General features: G+C 43.4%; 1 protein-coding gene across 4 annotated transcripts; it reads right to left on the reverse strand.

Moving 5' to 3' along the window:
* On the reverse strand, positions 1 to 27,925 carry CCDC77 (coiled-coil domain containing 77). 4 transcript variants are annotated; one of them, XR_003791220.1, is made up of 13 exons: positions 27,907 to 27,925; positions 24,859 to 24,911; positions 23,002 to 23,245; positions 19,689 to 19,831; positions 12,476 to 12,572; positions 11,498 to 11,570; positions 9,589 to 9,680; positions 8,512 to 8,660; positions 4,981 to 5,197; positions 3,628 to 3,753; positions 3,377 to 3,529; positions 2,264 to 2,493; positions 1 to 1,163 (listed from the first exon to the last, which is right to left on the reverse strand). XR_003791220.1 is itself a non-coding variant. In XM_029206375.1 (12 exons), exons 2-12 carry the CDS (start codon positions 24,894 to 24,896, stop codon positions 2,347 to 2,349), a joined length of 1,479 nt encoding a protein of 492 aa, XP_029062208.1. In that variant the 5' UTR covers positions 24,897 to 24,911; positions 27,907 to 27,925; the 3' UTR covers positions 2,157 to 2,346. The 4 variants fall into 4 exon arrangements, 1 of the variants encoding a protein (XP_029062208.1); XR_003791219.1 differs by having other exon boundaries at positions 2,260 to 2,493; XR_003791218.1 differs by having other exon boundaries at positions 2,214 to 2,493.
* Positions 27,926 to 27,995: the final 70 nt, after the last annotated feature.

Here is a 27,995-nt window from a genome sequence, read left to right on the forward strand (position 1 = left end):
TATCTATTTTATATATAGTAGTGTGTATATGTTAATCCCAAACTCCTAATTTATCCCTCCTCACCCTTTCCCGTTTGGTGCGTGTTTAACTTTTGGTAACTGCTAGACTGCATTCCAAAGTGACAGCACCGTTTTACAATCCCACCAGCAATACATGAGGCTTCCAGTCTCTCCACACCACACCCTTGCTGGCACTGCTATCTTGTTTATTCTAGCCATCCTGGTTGGTGTGAAGTGGCGTCTCATTGTTGATTCCACTTCTTTAGTAACTAATGTTGAGCATCTTTTCATGGGCTTCTTGTCCATTTGTATATTTTCTTGGAGAAATGCCTATTTGGATCTCTGGGCCACTTTCTGTGTTGTTTTTTATCGCTGAGTTGTAAGAATTCTTTACATGCTCCCGCTACTAGATTTTCTCTTTCTTAATCCTCACAATCACCCTGCTTAAGCAGGTAGCTTGACCTCCATTGTTTAGGTAGAGACTAGAGCCTGGAATTCTAGTGAGAGGCATGACGGAACCTACATCTGTGAGTCTCCAAAGCCTGTGCTCTTCCCACTACTCTTTATTGCCTCTTGGTGACGGAGTAGCTTTAACTGACAATGAGGTTTAGAGAGCGGCTACACTAGTGTGTGGTTAATATGAAGACCGACGAATGTCGCTGGAATTGAGGCCAGGGTGCTAGAAACGTTATTGACTCACGGCTGAACCCAGTGGGGGGAGGCCTAAGTCACATATGAAATAAAATCTCTAAGATTCCTTCTTATTCTGAAATCCTGTGATTTGATAAGCCTTTTTGTTTTGCCCAGCATCAAACAGCAACAGTGATGGATAGCTAAGGCCTCAAGTGTTATTAGGACAAAAGGAAGCACCGCCCACTGACGTACATCCCTCTGAAGCCCAGGACTGGTCCCTCTGGGAATCTGTCTGTTTATTAGCGAAAGGCACTTGATCTGCTATCATAGGCTTTGGGGGAAAAAAAAAAAGCAGTATCTCCTACTGACAGTTTAATCACCACTTTTCCTTAACACAAATATGAAACCCTGAGCTCTTTCCTTTGTCGGGGGTAACAGAATGATGCTATATTAAGCCAATACCAACTGAATTCCCAGAGGCTGGCCAGGTACATTCACGACGACTTTGCCCCAAGTGCACAGCTATTTGCCTAGAAAAAGGACAGAGATGGAAAAAACGGATATGGTTTTAGTGTCGTCATCTTATACTATCTTTGCTACCTCCAAAACGAGATGATTTCAAGGGATGCATTTAGGAGAACTTTAATACTTGTACAGCACTGTAGAAACCATGGACTAGGTAAGTAAACTGAGTCATCAATAAAGTATAAAAGTGGTTTTAACAAGCGATTATAGAAAACTCAAATAGAATATTTTCAATTATATATTTTATTGAAAAATAGTTAAATTAAAATATGTACATTATTTTTAAAAAACCATAGTACTGGGGCTTCCCTGGTGGTGCAGTGGTTGAGAGTCCGCCTGCCGATGCAGGGGACACAGGTTCGTGCCCCGGACCGGGAAGATCCCACATGCCGCGGAGCAGCTGGGCCCGTGAGCTGCTGGGCCTGCGCGTCCGGAGCCTGTGCTCCGCAGCGGGAGAGGCCACAACAGTGAGAGGCCCGCGTAACGAAAAAAAAAACCACCATAGTACTGGTAAAACACTGAAATTTTCATACAAGGATCACTGAAGTTTCACTCATGCTTACCAAAGTGGCACCTTTCCTTTCCTAGACAAACATTTTGCTTAAGCGTAGGGCCTCTGGTGCCCTCTGGTGAAACTTCCTGAGATGGGGTGTCCAGAAAGGAACTCAGGCCCTACAGCTCAGGGCTGACAGAACTGCGGCCGATTCGCGTCTGACAGGCTGTGATTTGCAGCCTTTGCCCTCTGCCCAGGAGAAAGGCAAACTGAGACCAGGGTCTTTATCTCCTGGGGTAGGCGTTCCTCCCACTAACACTCAGCCAAGCTCACAGCAAAAATGCTTTCTTTTTTGTCATTGTCTTCTTAAAAAAAACAAAAACAAAAAAAACCCTGTCATTATAAATGGGAGAAATAATGTGGGAAAGTCTGTAAATAATTCAGATTATAATCCAGACCAAATCACACCCCCAGCCCCACCCCCCCCCAAAAAAAACACAGAAAAGGTTAACAGGACAGCAAAAATCATAAAGCTTAGGGTGCAAAAAAAGCTGATCTTTACCTTGCCTTTATAATAATGGATACCACTACTCTAGACAACTCTGTACCTACGGTTTCTGGGAGAAGGTGACCTTTTCCTCGCATTTCAGGAAGCAGACCTACTCCAGACGTGCGCCAGTACTAAAAAGTAAACATCAACAGAGTCTAAGTTCGTTCTCCAGGCTGAATACTTTGGACTTGAGGTTCTTCAGTTCTCCTTGTATTTTATGTGCCCGTCTGTTGCTGTCACGAACCTCACACAGGATGGCAAGATCCTGGTTTGCCCGGGTGTTAAGTGTTGCCTAGAGATTTGAAAAGAAGAAGAAGAAATGATTACGGCAGATGCCAGAGAGAAACCAGTCATAAAGACCAGGCTCTGTTGGCTCCTTTTTATGAGTCTTTTAGTACATAGGATAGCTTCGATCCTTAGTTTAGTGACTAGCTAAAAGAAGGAAAATATGGAGTAGAATTAAGGCACAAAAGGCATGAGACGCTTTGCTTTCCCACACAATAGTAAAGGAGCCTTGAGATAGAGGTCAATCAGCAATTAACAATGAGTAAAAAGAAGAGACCGATATAAACATTATTAGTAAATTTGCCAAACAATGAAAGAAAGCATCTCTTCTTTTCTGTCATTAACCTGCTTGTCACACAGTGATCATTCAGGGTGTGTGGGTGACTGGTTAAACCTCTCTAAGGAGGCACTGAGGGCAACTCGGATTCTACACAAAGCCAGGTCTGACAGGAAAAATTGCTTTTTAACTCAGCTACTCACTTTCCCCATTTGTAAAACAGACACAGTTCTTTGTTTCCTTTCGGCCGCGCCGTGCAGCTTGTGGATCTTAGTTCCCCGACCAGGTACTGAACCCCGGCCCTGGCAGTGAAAGCGCCGAGTACAAATCACTGGACCGTCAGGGAATTCCCCGTAGACACAGTTCTTTTAATCTACTTCTTGAATTGGGCGGGATGAACATTTCTGTTGAGTTTGGCTTAGGTGGGAGTATGATGATGCCGTCATTCAATTACTTCAGTCTATTCTGTCCTCCCTCCGGCATGCACTGTTTAAACTGATTTTTGTGAGAGTGAAAGGGTGGGGATGCGGCCCAGCTTTCCTCTGAGGGGCCCTCGTGCCCGTCGGCTCACCTGCACCTCTTTTCTCCCTCTTGGTAATTCAGGATCAATTACCTTATAGAGCATCTGCTCCAAGTCTTTCAGTTTTTGCTTGAGAGCCTTAATATCTGTCTTAAAGCCTTCTACTTCCAAGACACGTCGTTTCTCCAAGGCCTCGTAGCGTTTCGTCATGACCTGTAGACGCCTCCCCATCTTGTTGGTGCGATCCTAAACACAGGGACACAGAAGGGCATTTGTGGAGCTCAGGGAGCATCCCTGCGCCAGCTGCACTGCCCACCCCGTCGCGAGTGCAGAGAACTTCACACCTTAAAGATCTCTCTCCTCACTCCCTCCTCCTCACGAATTTGGGCAAGTTCTTCTTCTAGGGAAATGCACTGCTCTTGGTACATGCTGGACAGCTTTTTCTCTTGTACTATCTTTTCCTTCAGGGACTGTAGGTCAAAAGGAAAAAGAAATTAATACTCTGTTCTGGAATTCAGACTACTCATATAGCACTTAGGTAAAGAAAGGATTTCTAGAAGTACAAAATGAGTTAAGCAACAAGACTCCAGCAAGGAACTCTGGAGAATGTTTGAAAACCTATTTCTAGAGGAATCTCTTAGCTTTTTTCCTAAAGTGTACACAGTAGAAATTCTTTAAAATAAAAAAAAATATTTTTGGTTCTGGGAAGAGTCAGATAACGGAGTTCAGAACTGTACCAAGTAAGACATTACAACATACGTTTTGGGACATATTTCTGAAGTTCTTCTTTAAAAAGGAAGAAACATCAACAACACTTAAAATACACATGTTCCACTGAGCAGCCAGAATGATCTTGAAAAATCCCAAATCAGAAGTCACTTCCTTACACACAATCCTTCAAAGACATAGAAAAGCTGAGCGCTGCGTCTTCTCAGCAGGACCAGGAAGGCCCCACGTGAGGGCCGCCCCCCCAACCTCCGAGCTCATTCCTCCAGGCCCACGATGACCTCCTCCCTCACACCGGCTCTCCCCTCTGCCTCATGCTCTTCCCCGAGGTCTGTTTGGCAAGCTCAGTCCCGTTTTTCAGGTCTCAGCAAAAACACCAGACTTAAGACGGTGTCCCTGTGCTTCTCTACGAAAGTACACCTCCAACGACAATATATAATCTTCATACAACCCTTTTATTCCTTAGTACCACTTCTTAATTTTTTTTTTAATTTAAATTTTTTTGGGTTTTTTTTGGCCGCGCTACGTGGCTTGTGTGATCTCAGTTCCCCAAGCAGGGACTGAACCGGGCCCATGGCAGTGAGAGCCCAGAATCCTAACCACTGGCCACCAGGGAACTCCCAGCCACTTTTTTATAACCCATCGTTTTCTTGGTTATTTGTTAATGTTGCTGTTGTTTCTCACCCATTAGAATGTAACAGCTTGTTTACTGCCCCAGAGCCTAGCTCAGCGTAGGACTGCGACAAGTAATTGTTGAATGAATTTATCGATCAAGCCATACTTTAATTTTCTGAATCTGCAAACACTATAATGATGAGCTACTCTTTGAAACCTACTTCTTGAGGTTGCTGCTACAACAGCTTCCCGGACTAAATGGATCTTATTTGACAATTATTAGGTTCTTTGAAATTCTCTGAGTTCTTTTAACAATTCCAGAAAAAAAAAATTCTGTAAAAGATAGAGGAAACTACCTTAATGTATTCATTTTGGTTGTAATGACTCTCATGAACTGGCCAAACTTTTCCAATTTTATCTTCTTTCTTCTTACACTGCACCCTGTATTGCTTAATCTTTGACATCAAATGATCCTTTTCAAGCATCCAGGACTTCTCCTTATTTTGGTTTTCAAATTTGAGTTGCAAAAAGTCTTTGGTGCTCTCATAGAGCAGTTCCTTGGTGTGATGGAGACTAGGAAAGAATGTACAAATGTGGACATGAAGATGCTTCTATAGCACACGTGACACAGTTATTCCAAACAAAGCAAAGACACAGGTCCTTTAAAGATGGTACAATACGTCAATTCTGTAAAATATTATTAGCAGTTTTAAAAACACGCTTCATCTGTTCACTGGCAATCTTATATATGTTATTGGACAAAGTATAAGCATCGACACTGGTTCACACACTGGTCATTACAGATATTCTCCCGAGGGCTGATTGCAGGTTATATGATTAGAAGGGCTATAGAAATATTTACACACAGCCTAAGTATGGACTTTTCCCAGGCATCAGACTTTACAATAAAGAACTAAACCATGGTGTTCTGAATGAAGGTTAACACGAGTTCTAAAATGTCAAAACAGCTTTGCTTTTTTCTGTGCTGTGCTCCACGTGCAAGCTGCCCAGCAACAAATCCTGGCCTCTTTTCGAAATCAACTTTCTCCGTGGTGGCGCCTCAACAACTTCAGCCCACGCAGTCTCTTCATTCTCTGAAATTCCCCATCGCTTTAAATCTACGTCCCTGCGCTGTAATTTGACACTCGCTTAACCTTATTCATCATTTATTTTTGCCCCGATACCACTAGATCATCAAGGACAGTACCAACTACTGGATACACACAGGTACTAAATATAGATTCCTGCTGACTGAGATTTAGGAAAAGGCAAATGATGTTTCCATCTTCAGAAAAGAATATCCCTAAGAGTTAGAGCTCATTAGTTTAATATCAACAGCTAGAAAAATACTGTATCAAATGATCAAACTGCTCGCAAAAGGTATTAAATACCGTGAGGCAACCACTGCAGTTTTCCACTGAACAAATGTCAGATCCATGTAGTTCTTTTCATGAGTAACACAGTACAGAGATAAGGGGAAAATGATAACATAATGCCAGAAAGGTAACTGTCACCAGAGGAATATATATATTATATACAGAAAATACACATATATATCCTTATTTAGGTACGTGCACACGTGTATAAAGAGGGAGGAATTGATTCAGTTATCACAAGGACTGCTCTTGCTTTCAACAAGTTATTTTATTCTATCTTATGTTATGGTCTCAGTTACAAACTGGGAAAGCATGATCTTGTTAGCGTACAAATGGTTTGAAAGTGACACCTAAAGGGCAGCCATTAATAGCCTTGGATTTCATGCCATTCAATACTCTCAGGATGATGAGCTAATGGAAGGAGCTGATTGTGTGCTCAGATACGCAGATGGCGCTAAACTAGGACGGTTATTAATAATCTGGAAGACAGATATAAAATTACAATTTACCGTGACAATTTAAAAATATTGTTCCCTTAAAAACAATTAAAACCCAACAAAGAGTGGAGCTGCTATGCTTAAGCACAAAATACCAACAATAAAAACGGAGAAGTACCAGCCAAATGCAAACATGACACTGTGTTAAAAGAAGCAGAGCCTGCCGAGGGCTGGGAGGCATCTTCTACCTGCACTGATCAGAGAGCTCAACTTGAGCATCACCTCCAATTCTAGTGACCACACTTTAAAATGGAGGAAGAGACACTAAAAAAAGTCTGAGAAGACAAATAAAAAACACAACAGGACGAAGAATGCAACGTGAAAAACTATTTTAAAATGTAGGAAGTTTAATGCAGAAAAGAGAAGGTAAGCTAAATCAGCAAGTCTTCAAGAATTATTTGTTGTGCACACGGGGCAGGGCAGAGGCTACAGTCAGACCCTGGGAACAAAGACACAGCTACAACAGAAGGTGAAAAGGCCTACCACGCAGTCATGCTGGTCATCACGGGAAATGGGGGAGGAGATGTGTACCTCTGCTTGGGAAAGGTGTCAGAGAAGGGGTGACACTGCATAGTGAGGGGCCTGCTACACCGCAAGTGCTCTGTGAACAACGGTGTTACTAGTCTGACTGAAGAATGAGGTGAACTACAGCCACAGAGGAGCAGAGGCTGAGGGATGAGGCTCCTAAGGGCTGAGGCAACAGGACTCCATCAGAAGATACACGCAGTGAGGAAGGCTGCAGAGCACAAGGGGACCAGTGCCAGGAAGCACAGTTAGTTACTGCAACAATTTAAACAAGAACACAGCCTGGGCCAAGGTGGTAAGACAAACAGGGCAGAGAATGGACTGGACAGATTTCTCAGGCTCACACCTGACAGGGTCTGGAATTAGGGAACAGGAGAGCCAGGAGTCGAAGATCATCCTGAGGTTCCAAGCTTGGTAAACTAGGTGGATGTGACAGCATTAAACTAAATGGGGGGCTTCCCTGCTGGTGCAGTGGTTAAGAATCCACCTGCCAATGCAAGGGACATGGGTTCCACCCCTGGCCCGGGAAGATCCCACATGCCGCGGAGCAACTAAGCCCGTGAGCCACAACTACTGAGCCCATGTGCCACAACTACTGAAGCCCGTGCTCCGCAACGAGAGAAGCCACTGCAATGAGAAGCCCGCACACTGCAACGAAGAGTAGCCCCCGCTCGCCACAACTAGAGAAAGCCCGTGTGCAGCAATGAAGATCCAACGCAGCCAAAAATAAAATAAATAAAATAAAACGAATTACACACAAAAAAACGAAATGGGGAAAGAATGAAGTAGCAGGTTTGAGGTGGGGGAGGGGTGCTCGTTGGGAAAGAGAAAGTTGAGTTTCAATCACAGTAAATTTGAGGTGTTCAAACATATTCGCCTGAAGATGCCTTTACGGCCCAGCTCTGGCCACTGGAAGCGGACAGAAGGCTGAGGAGGGTTAGACAGGAGGGAAAGACAGGTGCTGCAGGAACCAAGGGAGACTAATTTCAAAGAGGGGGTGATCAGAGGGGCCAGACACATAGAAAGACACTCATTACAGCTGGGACTGTGCAGAGGTAACTGGTCACAGAAATTAAGAAATCAGTGATGACATCAGAGAGGGCACACTTAGTAAAATGGGGGAACGAAAGCAGACTGCAGAAAGCGGGGGGACAGGCAGGCAGGTCTGGGGCAGAACAGTGGGTTCAGATGGTTTCCACTTTCTTGTGCAGGTATGTTACACTGAGTCAGGTAACACATCAGTGGAGAAAAGGACATTTCTTGACAATAAGATCAAGCTAAAACCCGCAAATGGGTTGAAGGGAGTGTGTGGAATCCCCCCAGCCCTTCAGGAGAAGCATCAGCGCACCCAGGAGCCTGGAGAGAGGCGGGCGTCTGACAAGACACGTCCTCAGCGCCGGGACCCTGTGCTGCGAACGGACAGGACTGCCACCTTCTAACCCAGCGGCAAACACCTTAAGCTCACTGGTGCGCCCTCCTGAACACTCACCTTCTGGTGAGCTCTGCGACTCTCTCCCGATCCCTCCGCTGATGAGCCTGTGCTTCCTCCATGCGGATCCGCCTCTCCTCCACGAGCCCCGCCACCTGCTCCTGCGAGAGCCTGCTCCGCTCTTCCAGCTGGGCCTGCAGCGCTTCCACCTGGATGGGCCAAAGGGGCGAGGTGTCCACTCCCGCCCTCCCCCACTCACTTCTCACCTCTAAGTGAGCCTTTCTCCAGAAAAATTTAAAAACAAAAACCCCACGAACAAAAGCACAGCAGCACAACAAACAGGAGAAAAATCTCAGCTGGACTCCTCTTCACTGTCTTACAAGTGGGCTTAGGCGATACAAGAACAGACTCCGTCCACACCGAGCAAAAATCACACCAGGAAAGCTGGAAAAGCCAGTCTCCCCTACCTGGGACTCTCATCTTCTCACCATCTCCCTTTCTGGACTTTTAGGACCATCTCCCTTTTAAGACTTCCTAGTTGCACAGAGAGAGAATGACTCGTTTCTTCATTGTTAAATTTAAAAAGTAGAGCAGAGTGTGTATAATGTAATTTCCTTCTCTGAGGCTGGTCGTCACAACCCCAAATGGAGCTACTGGCCAAACGGAGAAACAGTCATTTAAATCAATACGCCCCCTGATAAGGACAGGAACTTGAGTGCAACTAGATGAAAAATCATGGTTGCAAGTGACACAGAGAGACCAGGTGGTTAGAGGATGACTTGCTACTTTCCTAGACTTTAGAACACACGCACCAGACAAATGGACTCATCCCCGAAGGTCAGTGTATCGGACAGACAACTGCAGCTCTGTGTGTCTCGGCGCCAGCTGCAGAGGGAATTCTGACTGTGATGGCTTTGTTGGGAGGGCTCAGCCTACAAGCTGAATGAACTGCAGGTTCAGAAAAGCACTGCTAGAATGGTGGAATACAGGGTAACGGTTGTAACACAGAACCCTGGGAAATTAGGAACCTCAGCCTTCCAATCACATGGCGTCTGGATGGACCATGTGGGCAAGGAGGCACTAGGCATATGTGAGGCCCGAGCCAGGCTGGTGGACAGAAATGGTTGTGGTCTGTACCTGCAGGATGAGGGTCTCCACGTCCCTCTGGTGCAGCTGGGCACTCTCCTCCTTCCGTCTCACTGCTGGTTTTCTCCTGCTGCCTTTAGAATCTAAAATAGAACATAAAAGTGAGGGGAGACCTTTACCTAGCTTTTCTTTCTGCTACTCAAGCATCAGCATTACCTTTGCAGAGGAGTTTGGTTTCCTTTATCTGTAAGGGAAGGAAAGGAAGAAAAAAGACAGTGTACAATAACTATAGTGCTAAATTGTTCAAAGAGGAATCTCTTAAGGGAACTCTGCTAGGATATCATCTGGATAGTAATATTCATCTTTCTGAAGAATACACTACTCAATTTTCTTTGGAGTTGTCTATTTTCTTTGTAAAATCTTATTTAATTAGAAAGGGTAATGAATAAAAATACTAAGTCCAAACATTTTAGTTATAATGTGTAACCCAATTTTCAACGGACAAGATGATTTTAAAAATAAGCAACACTAAAATTGCACTAAACATAATTTAATTCTTTAGATAATTCAAGAAGCTTATTTAGGGACTTCCCTGGTAGTCCAGTGGATAAGACTCCGCGCTCCCAACGCAGGGGGACTGGGTTCAATCCCTGGTCAGAGAACTAGATCACAAGTGCATGCCACAACTAAGAAGCCTGCATGCCACAACTAAAGATCCTGCATACCGCAACTAAACATGCCACAGCGAAGATCCTGCATGCCACAACTAAGATCCGGCACAGCCAAAATAAATAAATAAACATTTAAAAAAAAAGAAGCTTATTTATTTTTTTCTTTTTTTAAATTGAGGTATAGTTAATTTACAACATTAGTTTCAGGTGTACAACACAATGATTCAAATTTTTTACAGATTATACTCCATTTATAGTTATTATGAAGTATTGGCTATATTCCCTGTGCTGTACAATACAGCCTTGTAGCTTATTTATTTTATACATTGTGGTTGGTACCTGTTAATCCCCTACCCCTATTTCACCTCTCCTCCCTTCCCTCTCCCGACTGGTAACCACTAGTTTGTTCTCTGTATCTGTATCTGTGAGTCAGTTTCTGTTTTGTTATTCTCACTAGTTTGCTTTATTTTTTAGCTTCCACATGTAAGTAATAACATACGATATTTGTCTTTCTCTGTCTGACTTATTTCACTTAGCATAATGCCCTCTAAATCCATCCATGTTGCTGAAAATGGCCAACACTTCATTCCTTTTTATGGCTGAGTAGTATTCCATTGTGTATCTATATACACACCACATCTTCTTTATCCATTCATCTATTGATGAACACTTGGGTTTCTTCCATATCTTGGCCATTATAAATAATACTGCTGTGAACATTGGGATGCACGTATATTTTCAAATTAAAGTTTTCATTTTCTTTGTAAGAGAGTAGATCTTAAAACCTCCCATCACACACAAAAAAACAACTTGTAACCACATGCGTAGTGATGCATGTTAGCTAGACTTGCTGTGGTGAACATTTTGTAATATATACAAATATCAAATTACTATGTTGTACACTAGAAACTAATGTTATATGTCAATTATATCTCAACTGAAAAGAAAGAAGAAGAAATAAAATTGGGATTTCCATTAAAAAAAGAGAAAGAAGGATAAGGAGACTGAGGCTTAGAGAGGCTAATTAATAGTCTGTGATTCCAGAAGTTGTCCAAATCTGTTTTATGACTTACCACCATAAGCATGTTAATTATATATTTTTTATTCTACTTCATTAAAACGTCATGGAAAGGTTTAAAAAAAAAAAAGGCAGCTCAATAAGACCTTAGACTCCAGAGGCATCATTACGAACATTCATTATCACTGTATGGTATGAAAAAGTTTCTAATTATTTGTACTGTGCTTCTTAATTCTGCATCAATAAGAATTTCTAATAATGTGGTTGGTACCTGCTCTGAAAGCTGAAGATTCATTCTGTTCACTTACTTCTACAGCTTGGATAGTCTTTTGGAAAATGCTGACCTGAAGAATCAAAAAAAAAAAGAGAAAAAAAAGGTACAGAAATAGCCTTCTTATAAATGCAACATTTCACTTTTTAGCTTTAGTTCTGCAGATTAAACATTATTCGTAAATTAAATTGGTCAAAATTGATACAATCATATGAGGATGTCATGCATATGAGAGACCAAAGTGGACAAAGTAACAAATTGGATAAAACCCAGTGTTTTGAATATAAATTGGATAAAACCAGTGTTGGTGCTATAAATGAAAAAATAAAACTTCAGGGTTATTTGGTAATATTGGCCAAAAAAAAAAAAAAGCAGCCTTTGACAAGGTCCTTTAGGAAAGTAACAGAAACACAGAAGTATGAATATATAGATATGTATAAAAACTGCTCATTGAAGAACTGCTTACAGAAGTGAAAAAATGGAAATCTCAAATACACAAATATTTCTATATGAATGGAAAAAGAGCTTTATCTCTGGGGTACAGAATTATGGGAGACTGCCACTTTTATATTAGATTCCTGAAATATGTGTGTTATTTTAACAAAGACCATGCATGAATTTTGTCATCAGTATAAACAAAGATTTAAAAAGAAACTAGTACTGAAACTTGTTCCCACACTAAGTCTGCTCCTGCTGTTCTCTCTAATCTCATCCAAAACATCTCCTCTGAGCTTTAGGTTTCCAAATGGTGAAACGGGGTAAACAATGTTACTTCCAAGGTTTTTGGAAAAAAAGAAAAAAACTCACAAAGCTCTTTGTAATTAGAGAAAACGCTTTGAAAACTTAGGTAAATGTGAGACTACCATAGCTAATTCTCCTTCTAGCTTCTTTAACAAGTACCAAAATTATTCTGATTATGGACCCCAGCTTGTATTTTGTAAAAGCCATGCCCACCCTGCTATACAAAGGATTACTTACCTTGTTGGGAGGCTCCTTATAAAAATAGGTCACTTCTCCAGTGTCTGGTCCCACAAGAGCCAAGAGATTCTGAATCTTTTTCTTGTCTTCTAGCTCCCTGCAATTCTCATAGAGAATAAGCAAACAGTGTCCAGAGTAAGTAAATTTTTGTTTAAAGGCTCTCCCTTCTGACTTTTTTTTCTTTTTCTTTTTTTTTGGTGATGCCACTTGGCATGCAGGATCTTTAGTTCTCCGACCAGAGATCAAACCCATGCTCCCTGCAATGGAAGTGCGGAGTCTTAACCACTGGACTGCCAGGGAAGTCCCTCATTTATTTTTAAAGCAATGATAACCTCAAGTTAAAATTAAATAGGATTAACCCTCCTACACTGTTGGTGGGAATGTAAATTGGTGCAGCCACTATGGAGATCAGTATGGAGGTTCCTTAAAAAACTAAAAATAGAATTACCATATGATCCAGCAATCCCACTCCTGGGCATATATCTGGAAAAGATGAAAACTATCTAAGTTGAAAAGGTACATGCACCCCAGTGTTCACAGCAGCACTCTTTATTGAATATAACAGCCAAGGTGTGGAAGCAACCTAAGCGTCCATCAACAGAGGGATGGATAAAGATGTGGTGCATATACACACACACACACACACATATACACAATGGAATATTACTCAGCCATAAAAATAATGAAATAATGCCATTTGCAGCAACATGGATGGACCTAGAGATTATCATACTAAGTGAAGTGAGTCAGACAGAGAAAGACAAATATCATACGATATCACTTATATGTGGAATCTAAAAAAATTATACAAATGAACTTATTTACAAAACGGAAATAGACTCATAGACATAGAAAACAGACTTACAGCTACCAAAGGGGAAGCAGTGGAGGGATAAATTAGGAGTTTGGGATTAACAGATACACACCACTCTATATAAAATAGATATCCAACAAGGACCTACCGTATAGCACAGGGAACTCTACTCAGTATTCTTTAATAACTTTATAAGAATCTGAAAAATAGATGTACATGTATACATACATACATATAGATATACATATGTATAAATGAACCACTTTTCTGTACACCTGAAACATTGTCAATGAACTATACATCAATTTAAAAAAAGTCAGGGCTTCCCTGGTGCCGCAGTGATTAAGAATCGCCTGCCAATGCAGGGGACACGGGTTCAAGCCCTGGTCCGGGAAGATCCCACATGCCGCAGAGCAACTAAGCCCGTGCGCCACAACTACTGAGCCTGCGCTCTAGAGCTTGCAAGTCACAGCTACTGAGCTCGCGAGCCTAGAGCCCGTTCTCTGCAACAAGAGAAGCCACCGCAATGAGAAGCCCGCGCACCGCAGCGAAGAGTAGTCCCCACTCGCCGCAACTAGAGAAAAGCCCACACGCAGCAACGAAGGCCCAATGCAGCCAAAAATAAATTTAAAAAAGAAAAGGTCGACAGAGAGGAGTCAGCATCTGCCACAGGCTCCAAAACATTAATTAACTGAATTAAGTTAAACAGGACTTATCTAGACCTTACCTCTAAATGCTTTTGAATTTTATTTTATTCTTTTATACAGCAGGTTCTTATTAGTTATCTATTTTATACATATTAGTGTATATATGTCAATCCCACGGCAGTGACTGAGGCCTGCTGTAACTGAATCGCAGTTCAACTTCTGCCCACTCAGACTTCCCTTACTCCCTCACAGGTGGTTTATTCCTGAGAGCGCTCCCCAACACACCTCCTGCAAGCAAATCTCCATTGCAGAGTTTGTTTTCCAGGGAACCCAACCAAAGACAGTTGATACCAGAAATGGACCAAGGAAGCAAATTTTAAAATGATATTTCAGAGCCGGTGATACGATGTGTTACAGAACACAGTGTTCTTAGGAGCAAGACAGATGAGTGATCAACAGGGTATAGCTTAAACAATTAAATAAAATTAAGATGGCGGGGGGGGGGACTTCCCTGGCTGTCCAGTGGTTAGGACACCGCACTTCCACTGCAGGGGGCATGGGCTCCATCCCTGGTTGGGGAACTAAGATCCCACATGCTGCGCGGCACAGCCAAGAGAGAGAAAAGAAAATGGGGCGGAGCTGGGGGCTGTATATTCTATACAAACTCACAATCTCTGACCCATTTTCCATACCTCTGCTAGTTTTAAGACCCAGAGACTGTTACCTAAAGGAGAAGCTGTATCTCCCAGGAAGTAAGACCTGGTGATACCACAGCAAGTGTACATTGTAATGATTCCCTCATTACCTCCAAGGGCTTAAGCCATTTATTCAAGTAATTGTACACTGTGGGAAAGGAAATACCCAGACATTTCAAGGATTGCTGGATACAGAGTCTCAGCTGACACCTGGTGACGTGAGCATTATCTAGGGCATTTGGGAACCATGCAATAAACGGAATTTTGGTCCAGGTCCAGCTCAAGCTCAAAGTGGGTCCACTGGATCCAGACCCAGTCAGTGGTCATTTCCCCCATCTCCAAATGTATAATTGGAACGGACATAATTGGTAGCTGGCAAAGCCTCCAAATTGCTTTCTTGGTTTCTGTGCTAAAGCAAGTGGCAGCCTCTGAAACTGCCCCACCCCACCCCAGCCACGATGGCAAATAAAGACCTAAAGGATGCGGGGGTGGAGGTCCCCATCAAATCCCCATCAATTCACAAGTATGACTCATGCAAAACCACACAGTAACAGTGGGCTACTACCAAGTAGGTCCAATTCCGGTGACTGTGCCAGATGTAGCAGTAGTTTTGCTAGAGCAAATTAACTTGGTTTTAGGAACACAGCGTGTGGCTACTGATTAAGCAAATGTATTCCTTCCCACTCGTAACAGGACCAGAGCAGTTCTCATTCATGTGAGGGGAACAACAGTATACTTTTACAGGCTTCCCTAGGACCTCGTTAACTCTTCTGCTCTCTATCAAATTTGTCCAAAAGGACCTGGATCTGGCCATTCCACACATCATATCAGTTCACTACTGAGATATCCTATTAAATCAGACTGGATAGACAAGAAGTGGCGAGTGTGTTAGAACCTTACATGGGCTCTAAAGGGTCAGAGGTAAACCCTACGAAGCACACCAGTGAAGTTCTAGGAGTGTGATCTAGGCTTGCCAGGGTACTGGCAGGGACAAATCCCTGCACCTCACACCGACCACCACCAAGAAGGAAGCATAATGCAGGAAGAGCTCCTCGGCTTCTGGAGACAACTTTTCCATACTTTGGAACATTACTCTGACCCATAAATCAGGTGACGTGGAAGGTGAGCTTTCAGTATGGCCCAGGGAAGCTCTGCATGAGGTCAAGGCCGAAACTATTAAGGAGATTAAATCAGTAAATCAAAAACCTCCCAACAAAGAAAAACCCTCCACCTGACGGCTTCAGTGGTGAATTCAACTAAACATTTAAAGAAGGACTAACACCAATCATTCTCAAACTTTTCCAAAAACTGAAGAAAAGGCGACACTTCCTATGAAGCCAGCAGTGCCCTGATGCCAAAGCCAGACAAACATTACAGAACTATTACAGGCCAATATCCCTTATGAACATTGATATAAAAATCCTCAACAGAACATTAGCAAACGGGTATCCAGCAGCATATTAAAAGGGTTCTGCATGATGAGTAAGTGGAATTCGTTCCCGGAATGCAAGCAAGCATGGTTCAACATACGAAAATCCATCGAAGTAATACAGCACGTTAACAGAACGAAGGAAGAAAACGTACGACCACCATCTGGTACGGAAAACGCATCTGACAACATCCAACACCCTTTTGTGACAAAAACGTTCAACAAATTAGGGATGGAAGGAAACAACCTCTGCACAATAAAAGCCACGTGTGAAACACCCACAGCTACCATCATACTCAATGGTGAAAGACTGAAAATTCTCTTCTAAGACCAAGAACAAGACAGGGATACCCATTTTACAACTTCTATTTAACAAAGTATTGGAAGTCCTAGCCAGAGCAAGTAGAGAAGAAAGAGAAAAGACACCCAAGTTGGAGAGCAAGAAATAAAATTACCTTTGTTCACAGATGACACGATTTTATACATAGAAAACCCTAAGGGTTCCGCAAAAAACTCTTGGAACTAGTAAGTGAATTCAGCAAAGGAGCATAACACAAATTCAACATGCATTTCTATACACTGTCAACAATCCGAAAAGGAAAGTAAGAAAAGAATTTGATATACAATAGCATCAAAAAGAATAAAACATGTAGGAATTAACCAAGGAAGGGAAAGACTTACACACTGAAAATACTGCTGAAAGAAATGAAAGAATAAACAAGTGGGAAGACATTCTGTGTCCATGGTCTGGAAGATGCAACATTAAGATGTCAATATTACTCAGAGCAATCTATAGATTCAGTGCAATTCCTATAAAAATCCCAACATTTTTTACAGAAAGAAAAATCTACCCTAAAATTCATATGGAACCTCAGGGGACTCCAAATAGTCAAAATAATCTTGAAAAAGAACAAAGTTGGAGGGCTCACACTGCTTGATTTCAAAACTTTAGTACAAAACTACAGTAATCAAAACAGTGTGGTACTCCAAACAACAACAAAGGGAATTCCCTGGCAATCCAGCAGTTACTACTCTGCACTTCCACTGCAGGGGGCACGGGTTCGATCCCTGGTCAGGGAACTAAGATCGTGCATGCCATGCAATGCGGCCAAAACAAAACAACACACACACACATACACACACAAAACAGTGCAGTACTGGCATAATGACAGACAAATAGACCAACAAAATACAACAGAGAGACCATAAATAAGTCCTGCATAGATGGTCAAATGATTTTCATCTTTCAATGGGGAAAAAGTCTTTTCAACAAACGGTCCTGGGAAAACTAGGTATCCACGTGCAAAAGAATGAAGTTGGACCCTTACCTAATACATATACAAAAATTAACTCAAAATGGATCAAAATCTAAATGTAAGATCGAAAACTATAAAACTCTGGGCTTCCCTGGTGGCGCAGTGGTTAAGAATCCACCTGCCATTGCAGGGGACATGGGTTTGAGTCCTGGTCCGGGAAGATCCCACACACCGCAGAGCAGCTAAGCCCGTGTGCCACAACTACTGAGCCTGCGCTCTAGAGCCAGTGAGACACAACTACTGAGCCCATGTGCCACAACTACTGAAGCCCACGTGCCTGGAGCCTGTGCTCTGCAACAAGAGAAGCCACCACAGTGAGAAGCCCGCGTGCCACAATGAAGAGCAGCCCCCGCTTGCCTCAACTTGAGAAAGCCCGCGCGCAGCAATGAAGACCCAACACAGCCAAAAATAAACAAATTAAAAAAAAAGAAAACTATAAAACTCTTAGAAAAAACCATAGTGATATTGGATTTGGCGATGATTTCTTGGATTTGACACCAAAAGCAAAAGCAATAAAAGGAAAAATATACAAATTGGACCTTATGAAAATTAAAAACTTTAGTGCATCAAAGAACACTATCAAAAGCGTAAAATGGCAACTCTCAGAATGGGAGAGAACACTTGCAAATCACTTATCTGATGAGGGATTAATATCCAGAATATATAGAGAACTCCTAAGACTAAATAACAGCAAAAAGCAACTCGATTCAAAAATGGGCGAAGGACTGAAATAGACGTTTCTCTAAAGAAAATATACAAGTGACCAATAAGCAATGGAGAAAATGCTCATCATCAGTACTCACTAGGGCAAATGCAAATCAAAATAACAATGAGATACTGCCCGACATCCATAAGGATGGCTTATTATTAAAAAATGGAAAACAGGGACTTCCCTAGTGGCGCAGTGGTTAGGAATCCGCCTGCCGATGCAGGGGACACGGGTTCAAGCCCTAGTCCGGGAAGATTCCCACATGCCACAGAGCAACTAAGTCTGTGCGCCACAACTATTGAGCCTGTGCTCTAGAGCCTGCGAGCCACAACTACTGAAGTTCACGCGCCTAGAGCCTGTGCTCCGCAACAAGAGAAGCCACTGCAATGAGAAGCCTGCACACCGCAGCAAAGAGTAGCCCCCGCTCACCACAACTAGAGAAAGCCTGTGTGCAGCAACGAAGACCCAACACAGCCAAAAATAAATAAATAAATAAATAAATAAATTTTTTTAAAAAATGGAAAACAAGTGCTGGCGTGCTTTAGAAGAAATTGGAACCCTTGTGCACTGCTGGTGGGAATGTAAAATGGTGCAGCCACTGTGGAAAACAGTATGCTGGTTCTTCAAAACAAATAATTAAACACAGAATTAGCATTTGATCCAACAATTCCACTTCTGGATAGATACACAAAAGAACTGAAAGCAGGAACTTGAACGGGTATTTGTACACCCATCTCCAGAGCAGTGTTATTCACAACAGCTAGAAGGTTCAAACAACTCAAATGTCCATCAACACATGAATGGATAAACAAAATGTGGTGTATACATACAATGGAATATCATTTGGCCTTAAAAAGGAATGAAATTCTGACACATATGTTGTACAATGTGCATGAACCTTGAAAAGATTATGCTAAGTGAAATAAGTCAGACACAAAAGGACAAATACCGTATGATTCCACTTATATGAGGCCTAGAATAGTCAAATACATAGAGACAGAAAATAGAAGAGTGGTTACTAGGGGCTGGGGGAGGGAAAATGGGGAGTTAGGGTTTAGTGTTTGGGATGATGAAAAGGTTCTGGAGGTGGATGGTGGTATGGCTGCACGATGACGTGAATGTACTTACTGATATTGAACTCTACACTTAAAAATGATTAAAATGGTACATTTTAGGTTAAGTGTATTTTACCACAATAAAAAAAAAGTGCACTGTAGTGGATGCCATGGGACACTGCTCAGATGCCGCCCTCAGGACCAAGATGCCCATAACCCGGGAGCTGCCCTTGGCTGAAGGGGGCTGCCTCTCCCGAGCTTATCTCCCTGGTGGCAGCCTGCATGCAATGACTGACCACCCCCTGTGGGGTTGGCTAAGGCCTCTGTTACCTCGGTGGACTCTATCACAGTTCAAATTCTCCCTCAACCCAAATCCGCTCATAGCTGTTCTTCCTAAGAGCCTCCCTGCTAACCATCGTGCAGGCAAATCTCCATCTCAGAGCCTGTCCCCTGGGAATGCAACCTAAGAGAAGGACCACAGAGAAATGTATCTTGTTGAGCTTGATTTAGAAATATACCCCCAACATTTCCCTTCTCTCACTTGGTACCTGATTCTCAGTCGGTCGTTTTCTGAGTAGAGGCGTAAGACATGCTCCCGCTCCTGGAAGAGGCAGACCTGCACGTCGCTTAGAGCTTTCCGCAGCTCAGCAATCTCTTCCTCCCTCTGCTGCAAATCCCATTCAAGTTTATGCTGGGGAAAAAGTTAGTTGAAAACACACTGGGCTTCATAGGAGTATCTCTCGTTAGATGCGGCAGAGTCAGTTCATGTAGAAATATTACAAAGTGGATGGTTTCAACAATACAGGATGCAAATGACAACAACAGGCTGTGTACAGACAAGTTTAAAACTACAAAGTGAGCGTGACGTTTGCATTCAACATCAGAGCTCTCACGGTTCCTTTTACAGACGAGAGAACCCAGGACGCCACATGATCCACCTGTTCTAGTCACACTTTTAATGCTTTCTATGTAAGAAGCATTGTTATGAAATTCTGGAAAACAAAGATGAAAAGGTATGATTCTTGCCTACAGAGCTGAGGAATTGTGTGGGGAGACAGACATGCCCAATTAAAATGCAAGAATTATTTAATGGAGAAGCACGCGTCAGGCAAGAGGTTAAAAAGAGAACACAAAGGGGAGTTCCCTGATGGCCTAATAGTTAAGATTTGGGGCTTTCACCGCCATGGCCCGGGTTCAATCCCTGGTCGGGGAACTGAGATCCTGAAAGCCGTGCAGCATGGCCAAAAAATAAATTAAAAATGGTAGAGGGGAAGGTACGGCAGGAGAAGAATCTCTGGAGCCTGTTGGGGAAGTCAGAGTCCGCCACCAGAAAGCTGAAGCCTGAAAGGAAGGCCGTTAGAGACAAGCAGAGGGCAGTGCTCTCGGGAAAGAGCGTGGTAAACCAGCACGAACCAGCAAAGAGCCGGAAATGCTTGGCCGACCACGAGGACCTCAGCATCACTGGAGTGGAAAGTGAGAGGCGGCCAGGGCGGTGTGGCGCTGGAGGCTGAGACCGTGGAAGATGCTCAGGTGAGATGAAACTGGAGTTTGAATAGTGCGGCAGCAGTAGTGATGAGGTGGCTGGAAGGGACTGAGCGACATTCAGGACGCAGAATCAATGGGTCTTAGCGAATGACTGAATGGAGGGCTGGGCAGAACTGCAGGCAATGACGCCAGTCACGAAGCCACAGAATAAAGAAAAGTTAAGAGACAGGGGTGAATGGAGGGAAATGGCAGTGGTCTATGCGCACGCATGGGCGGGGAGAGGAAAAGGAGGTTCGTTCAGATACAGACACACCACCCTGGAGCTCAGGAGGAGAACGAGTCAGCACTAGTTACCTGGATGTCACAGTCCCATAGGCAGAACTACAATGCATGGATAAAACGAGATCATTTACGGTGGAATCGGGAAGAACTTGGGAAGACTAAGGAAGGAGAGCTGTTAACGGACACTGAGAACCGGTCAGAGAGGGGGACAGACACTGGGAAAGAAAAATGACACCGGAATCAAGACGGGAGCAGAGTTTTGGGAAAGGAGATGTCGACAGTGACGAACACTGCAAAGGGCACAGAGAGATGAGGTAATTTTGGCAACAGGTCCTGGAGTCCACAGGTGGAGCAGCGAGGACAGGACCCAACCGCAGTCAAGGAGTCGCCGAGTGGGTGAGGAAGTCAAACTATTCCGGAAGGGTGGCTGGGAAAGAAGGCGCCTCCCCGCTGAGAGTAGCTGGGGATGCAGCTAGAGGGGTGCCTTTCTCTTTTGTTGGGAAAGACTTGAATCTGTCCATATACTGAGGAGGAAAAGCCAACGTCAGGCAAGAGGTTAAAAAGAGAACACAAAGGGGAGTTCCCTGATGGCCTAATAGTTAAGATTTGGGGCTTTCACCGCCATGGCCCGGGTTCAATCCCTGGTTGGGGAACTGAGATCCTGAAAGCCATGCAGCATGGCCAAAAAATAAATTTAAAAAAAAAACACAAAAAACAGAACACAAAGAGGCGAGGTAGCAAAGCAGGGTTTCTTAGGAAGGAAAGGGGGGTGGGGAGCACAGAAAGTGCTGGATCATTCAGCTCACTGTGGTCCCTGGATCAGTAAGGAGGAGGAGATGGATACGGACACAGGTGACAGTGTGTGGGTGGGCAGGAAGCTGGTGTTCCCTCTGTGAACTGGGAAGCAAGGCTGCCTGAGGAGAGAGGGAGCCTGCGGGCAGGAGCGGAGCAGTGAAGGCAGGGCACAGGCGTGCAGGGACGGGGAGCCGACCACTGATGGGTAAGAAAACTGCTGCGTGGTGACTGAGGATACACATGGTTTGTTTACCATGAATTTATCCTGTAATGACCTGTGACCTTCCTAGGACAGTGGTTCTCAACTGGGGTGGTTTTGCCTATGCCCCCAGGAGAAATTTGGCAACATCTGGGGGCATGTTGGACTGTCACAACTTGGGGGTGGGGTGGGCTACTGGTATCCAGCGAGTAGAGGCCCGGGATGCTGCTACACGTCCTGCATACACAGGACGGTCCTCACAACAAAGAATCATCAGCCCTCACGTCGGTAAGGCCAAGGCTGAGAAGCCCTGCTCCAGGACACAGGTGGTCGAGGATGGGGTTAAGCCACAGGGAGGGCTTCTGCCGGGCAAGGGGCGCAGATGAGCAGGGCCGCGTGCAGGCAGCACAGCGACTAGACTACTGGAAAGAAGCCCATGGGCTTCGGGTTAGAAGCGGGACACGGTGGCCAGAAGCTGCCCTGCTGCCCTGAGCACACTGAGAAGCCAGGAGCTGTGGAGGCGACACCGAAGCGAAGTCAGGTGTGAGGGAGAGAGAACCAGAGGTGCACAAGAGGCTGAGACAAAGAGTGAAGACTTTAGAGATGGAGCACTTTAGGGCATCGTGATCCAACGGGGCACCCAGACGGTGGGCAGCTCAGCTGGGGTGGAGGGGATCAAAAGAGGATGTTGAGGACTTTGCTGGTGGCGCAGTGGTTAAGAATCTGCCTGCCAATGCAGGGGACATGGGTTTGAGCCCTGGTCTGGGAAGATCCCACATGCCGCAGAGCAACTAAGCCTGTGCACCACAACTACTAAGTCTGCGCTCTAGAGCCCGCGAGCCACAACTATTGAGCCCACGAGCCACAACTACTGAAGCCCGCGAGCGTAGAGCCTGTGCTCCGCAACAAGAGAAGCCACTGCGATGAGAAGCCCATGCACTGCAACGAAGACCCAACGCAACCAAAAATAAATTAATTAATTAAAAAAAAAAAAAGAGGATGTTGACACGTGTACTGTGACACCAGCTGGCACTCGAAGGCCTTCTCAGCAAGGGACAGGCTCACGCAGAGTGCACGAGGGTGCACCGGCTCCTCCTCACCTGCCCTTCGCAGGCCTCTCTGTACAGCTCCAGCTTCTTCAACAGGCCCTCGTTTTCTGCCTCACACTCAGACATCATCTTCTGGTAATATTCTAGAAGCTCCTGAGAAGGGCAGAGGACGGCCAGACGATCTTCCACTGAAGGCAAGGGAGTTGACTGCACAGAATCGGAGAAAGACACCCCCTTCCACCTGGTGGGGCCACTGAAGCCACCGGCAGCCTCCTGCTTGGGGAGAGCCGTCAGCCTGTGTGAGATTAGGAAGGACACGTTCATAAACTGTCTGGACATTTATGAGATGTTACAATTTCTTAAATTAAAAATCAGGTTTATGTCCTTAAAGTGCTTATAATTAAGGTGCTCACAAACCTTGAAAGTTTGATGTTACAGGTTTGTGAATAATCTTATGAACTGCTTTCCAGGTATTAAAGGTTTAAGGCTGGATTCAAAATACAAGTTAGAGAGTAAAAAAAATCATTAAAAAAAAAAAAAAGGAATATCAACTAAGTAAGACCAGATAGTGACAGTCAAAAATTTGATACTATAAGACATACAGCAATAGGAACTTATGCGCTGTTGATGGAGTGTAATTTGGTGAAACTACAGACAGTAAACTGGCACAATCTAGTAAAATTGCAATTTCCTTTGTCTGCACAGACATATGAGGTAACACATACAAAAATGTTCATAATAACATTATTCGTGACAACAAAAACAGTAAAGCTCCCAATGTCTGTCTGATAGGATAGTGGATAAACTATGGTATATTCATACAGTGGAATATTCTCAAAGTTATAGAAACTATGAATTACAGATACATGTGTGAATATGAATGAATTATCCAAACATTAAATGCAAAAACGTATGTAGATGCATATACAGATGATATTGCCATTTAAGATTAGAACATGCATAATGAAACAGTTTATTTTTAGGGGTAGTTATATAAGTGGGAAAACTTTTAAGGAAGGGCATGATAAAGATTCAGGATTAGAAAATACAGGCTAGTCAGTAACCACACGACCAATCAGACCCTAGTCTCTAGCATCAAAGACTTGAATTACATGGACCAAGACCAGCCAAGATCAAAGGCTAATCAAAGGCTGGACCAGAGGGATTTTTTGTTTGTTTGCTTTTAGCAAACAAGAGATGTAAGGTGAAAACAATGAAAGTTAGAAAACAAATGATACATAAGTGGAGAAATCCTCATGTGAGAATTAATCCACTTTGGCTAACTGCCTGCAATTTATTATACAACAACAAAATAGACCACAGAGTAGAGAAATTTTATACCAGAAGCCCAGAGTTATAGTTAATGAAGGTTATGGGCAGCACTTTTAATAAGTGAGCACGTACAGGAAAGACATTAAAATCCACTTTCAGCTAGCAGGAAGAACAAACATTTTCTCAATCATCAAAAGCTCACAACAGAAATATTACTGTACTTAGTTTCATGTTTTGAAAAGGTGTTGCCTTGTAACTCTGGGATATAGGTTAATAGATAAACTAAGAGGCATTTCTGAGAGTCTGCAAACGAGAGTGTGGCAATGAGGATGGAGATGAGGCATCATGCAGGTTGACACAGAGGCAGAGTCCAAAGTCCCCTGTGTTTGTCTATTGGTTGTTTCCTCTATAATCCAAGGGTCCACTGGCACCGTATGAGGCCCACATAAAATGCCTGTATTCTTGTGTTAACATTTACTATGTCGTAGTTTTTAATCTAAATTCCACATCATTAGAGAAATGAGGTCTAATATAGTCCAAATCCAAAACTCTTCTAGTTCCTAGGCCAATGTGTACTAAGGTGACAGAAGTCTGGATTCTTTATTTCAACAGCTCAAAAATAAGCAAATGTCTTACTTTCTGCAGACAGGAGATTGCGTCGGGGTAAAGTTCATGCTGTCCTTTCCCACCTGTCAAATACACAAAAACTCAAAATGAGGTCAGGAACAGAAAAAAAGTACAGGACGTACAGACAGGTCCCTCCCCACCAGCATCAGATGTGCTTCTGACAGCATCAGAATGTGATGTTTGATTTTTTGTTTATTTATTTATTTTTCTTGCCACACTGCTGGGCATGTGGGATCTTAGTTCCCTGACCAGGGAACGAACCCGTGCCCCCTGCATTGGAAGGTGGAGTCTTAGCCACTGGACCACCAGGGGACACCCCAGAATGTGATGTTTTAGAATGTAGTATTCTTTAAAGTAGTTCCAAATCCTGAAATTCTATGAAGGCATTCTTCCTTATTATTATTTTCAAATAAAATCAGAATGGCATTTAGTATTTCGATGGACAAGCACACAAAAGAACAGCCTTAGTATGAAGGTTTACTGCAACAAATTTACATGCAAAACAAATTTACAATTCTTTTGCTGAAATTATAGGAGAGGGAGATGCAGAAAAGTTTCTATAAATAACCAAGAGAAATTAAGTGGATATTAAGGTAGAGGACCCATCATGCTAAATTTAAGATAAATACAAAGCCATTGATATTATCTTTATTTGGTGGGCTGTGTCTATTGTTTCCCATCCTCCTCCATTCAACAAGTCACTCCTGCATTTGTGTGCCTGACAGTGTTAACCTCCCTTTTAAAATATTGCTTTGTCGTTGAGAGCTCTGAAATCAGACAGACTTGGATTTGAGTCAAGGTTCTGTCCCCTATTAGCTGTGTGACCTCAGGCAAGTTTTTACTTAACCTCTCTAAACTTCAGTTACTTATTAGAAAATGGGGATAATAATAGCATTATGTCATAGGTTGGTGTAAGGATTAAATGAACAAAAGGGCTGAGCATGTGTCCAACACATTTAAGCACTCAATAAATGCAGGTGACTGCTGTTTTCACTGAAGATTTTACTCCCTTGGTTCAAAAGGTTCTGTCTTCAGGGACTTCCCTGGTGGTCCAGTGGTTAAGACTCCACGCTCCCAATGCAGGGGGCCTGGTTCCATCTCTCGTCAGGGAACTAGATCCTGCATGTCACAACTAAGACCCGGCAGAGCCAAATAAATTAAAAAAAAAAAAAAAAAAAGGCTCTGTCTTCAACTTTCTTTACTACTTCCTCTATCTATTTCTTCAGGAACATCATTATTCCCACTGCTTTTATGATTACCTCTATCATCTAAAACACTACCTGGCAAAGAGTAACTAACAAATACTTGTTTAATGACTAAATGACATCTCTTTCCATCTCCTGACTTGAATTTCCAATTATGTAACAGACATTTTCACCTATATGTCCCACTGCAGCTTGAAATGTTTAACTTAAAAAAAAAAAAAAATCCCAGACTGAAGCAGCTCACTCCTGGGTCATGAACCCAAAGATTTGGTCAAAATTGACCTATGAAACTCCTTAATATTAAAAAAAAAAAAAATCATTCAAGTCACATATTTTTTAGCACCTCAAAGCTAACACTTCCCAAACCAAATACAGCATCTTTGTCATCCAAACATATTCCTTTTTTCATATTTTAGTTAATAATTCAGCATCTTCCAAACCACCTGGACTTGAAATTTTATTTTTTTAATTTTATTTTTATTATAGTTGCTTTACAATACTGTGTTAGTTTCTACTGTACGCAAAGTGAATCAGCTCTACGTATACATATATCCCCTCTTTTTTGGATTTCCTTCCCATTTAGGTCACCACAGAGCACTGAGTAGAGTTCCCTGTGCTCTACAGTACGTTCTCGTTAGATGTCTTTTTACATAATATCAATAGTGCATATATGTCAATCCCAATCTCCCAATTCATCCCACCCCTGCTTTCCCCCTTGGTATCCATACTCTATGTTGGACTTGAAAATTTAAATTCATCATTTCAATACTCCTTCTCTTGACCCTTTCATCCAACCGTATGAAAATCCTGTATATTCGGACAATGGCTATGTTAACTCAGGATCTCCACATCTTCTTACCCACCCTACTACAATGGCTTAACTGTTTTACCACCCCGCCCCTCTCCTGGACCATCTTCTAATAAGTCGTAACATTCATCCATGGCTCCTGAGAGTCTAATGCACTAAATCAAACTCTGCCTAAACGTCATGCCTTTTTAAATTTAAGGACCAAACCTACCTCTTTTACCTTACTTCCCTCCACTCCCCTAACGTGCCCTTGGTTTCCAGATAACCTTGCCTCCGTGCCTTTGTTCATGAGCCTCCCTCCAGCTGGCCAATACTTCCCTCCACTCTCATAATTTCACTTAATGAAATCCCATCTCCGCACGAAAACTCAAATACTACCTCCTCCATCTCTTCTCTGAGTCTCTCCATCCAAAAATGAACTAACTGCAAAAGAATCCCATTTGTAATTGTCTAAAACTGAACACAGTAGAGCTCTTTGTGGCTACCACCTCTCCCACGATGGTGTACGGTCCCTGTAGGTGGGAACATGGTTCTATCTCCCGAAAGAACGATACCCTTGTTTATAGACAAACTACTGAGTTTCAGCCAGCTTCTATCCATCCCTGTGATACCCCTGTCTAGGTATATATATTTATAGCTTATCTATTTACAATTAACATCTGCTTAGCACTTGAACATTTATTATTTTCTTTACTCCACAACTCTGTTTAGTATTTTTATTACCCCCTCAACTTTACAAGTGAGGAAAGTGAGGCTGAGACTGGCGGGGGGTGAGGGAATTCCAGGGGCCCACATTCCGTACTCTTTTCTCCATTTCTCCCCGTCTTGACCCCCGGTGACCACAGCCTCCCATCCTCCAGCGCCCTCCCCCCCCCCCCCAGCCCTCCGGCAGATGCTAACGGTTCCCTCCGGCCTCCCGACGAGCCCTCTCAGACTCACACCCCTCCCCTCCGCACTCCTCCCGCAGTTACTTCCCCGCAACCCGCCTTTTCCTCCCCAGACCCCTTCCCTGACCCCCGTTCCGGAACCCGGAACTCTACTCACGCCGCCCAGAGCCGCAGACGCCGAGAGCCCAACCGAAAAACAAGTCAAACCACCGGGCGTCGCGGCGCCACGGAACGTGCAAGACCCCG

The sequence above is a fragment of the Monodon monoceros genome, unplaced genomic scaffold (genome assembly GCF_005190385.1).
Source record: "Monodon monoceros isolate NGI ecotype Baffin Bay Population unplaced genomic scaffold, NGI_Narwhal_1 Super_Scaffold_6, whole genome shotgun sequence".
Lineage (NCBI taxonomy): Eukaryota > Metazoa > Chordata > Mammalia > Artiodactyla > Monodontidae > Monodon > Monodon monoceros.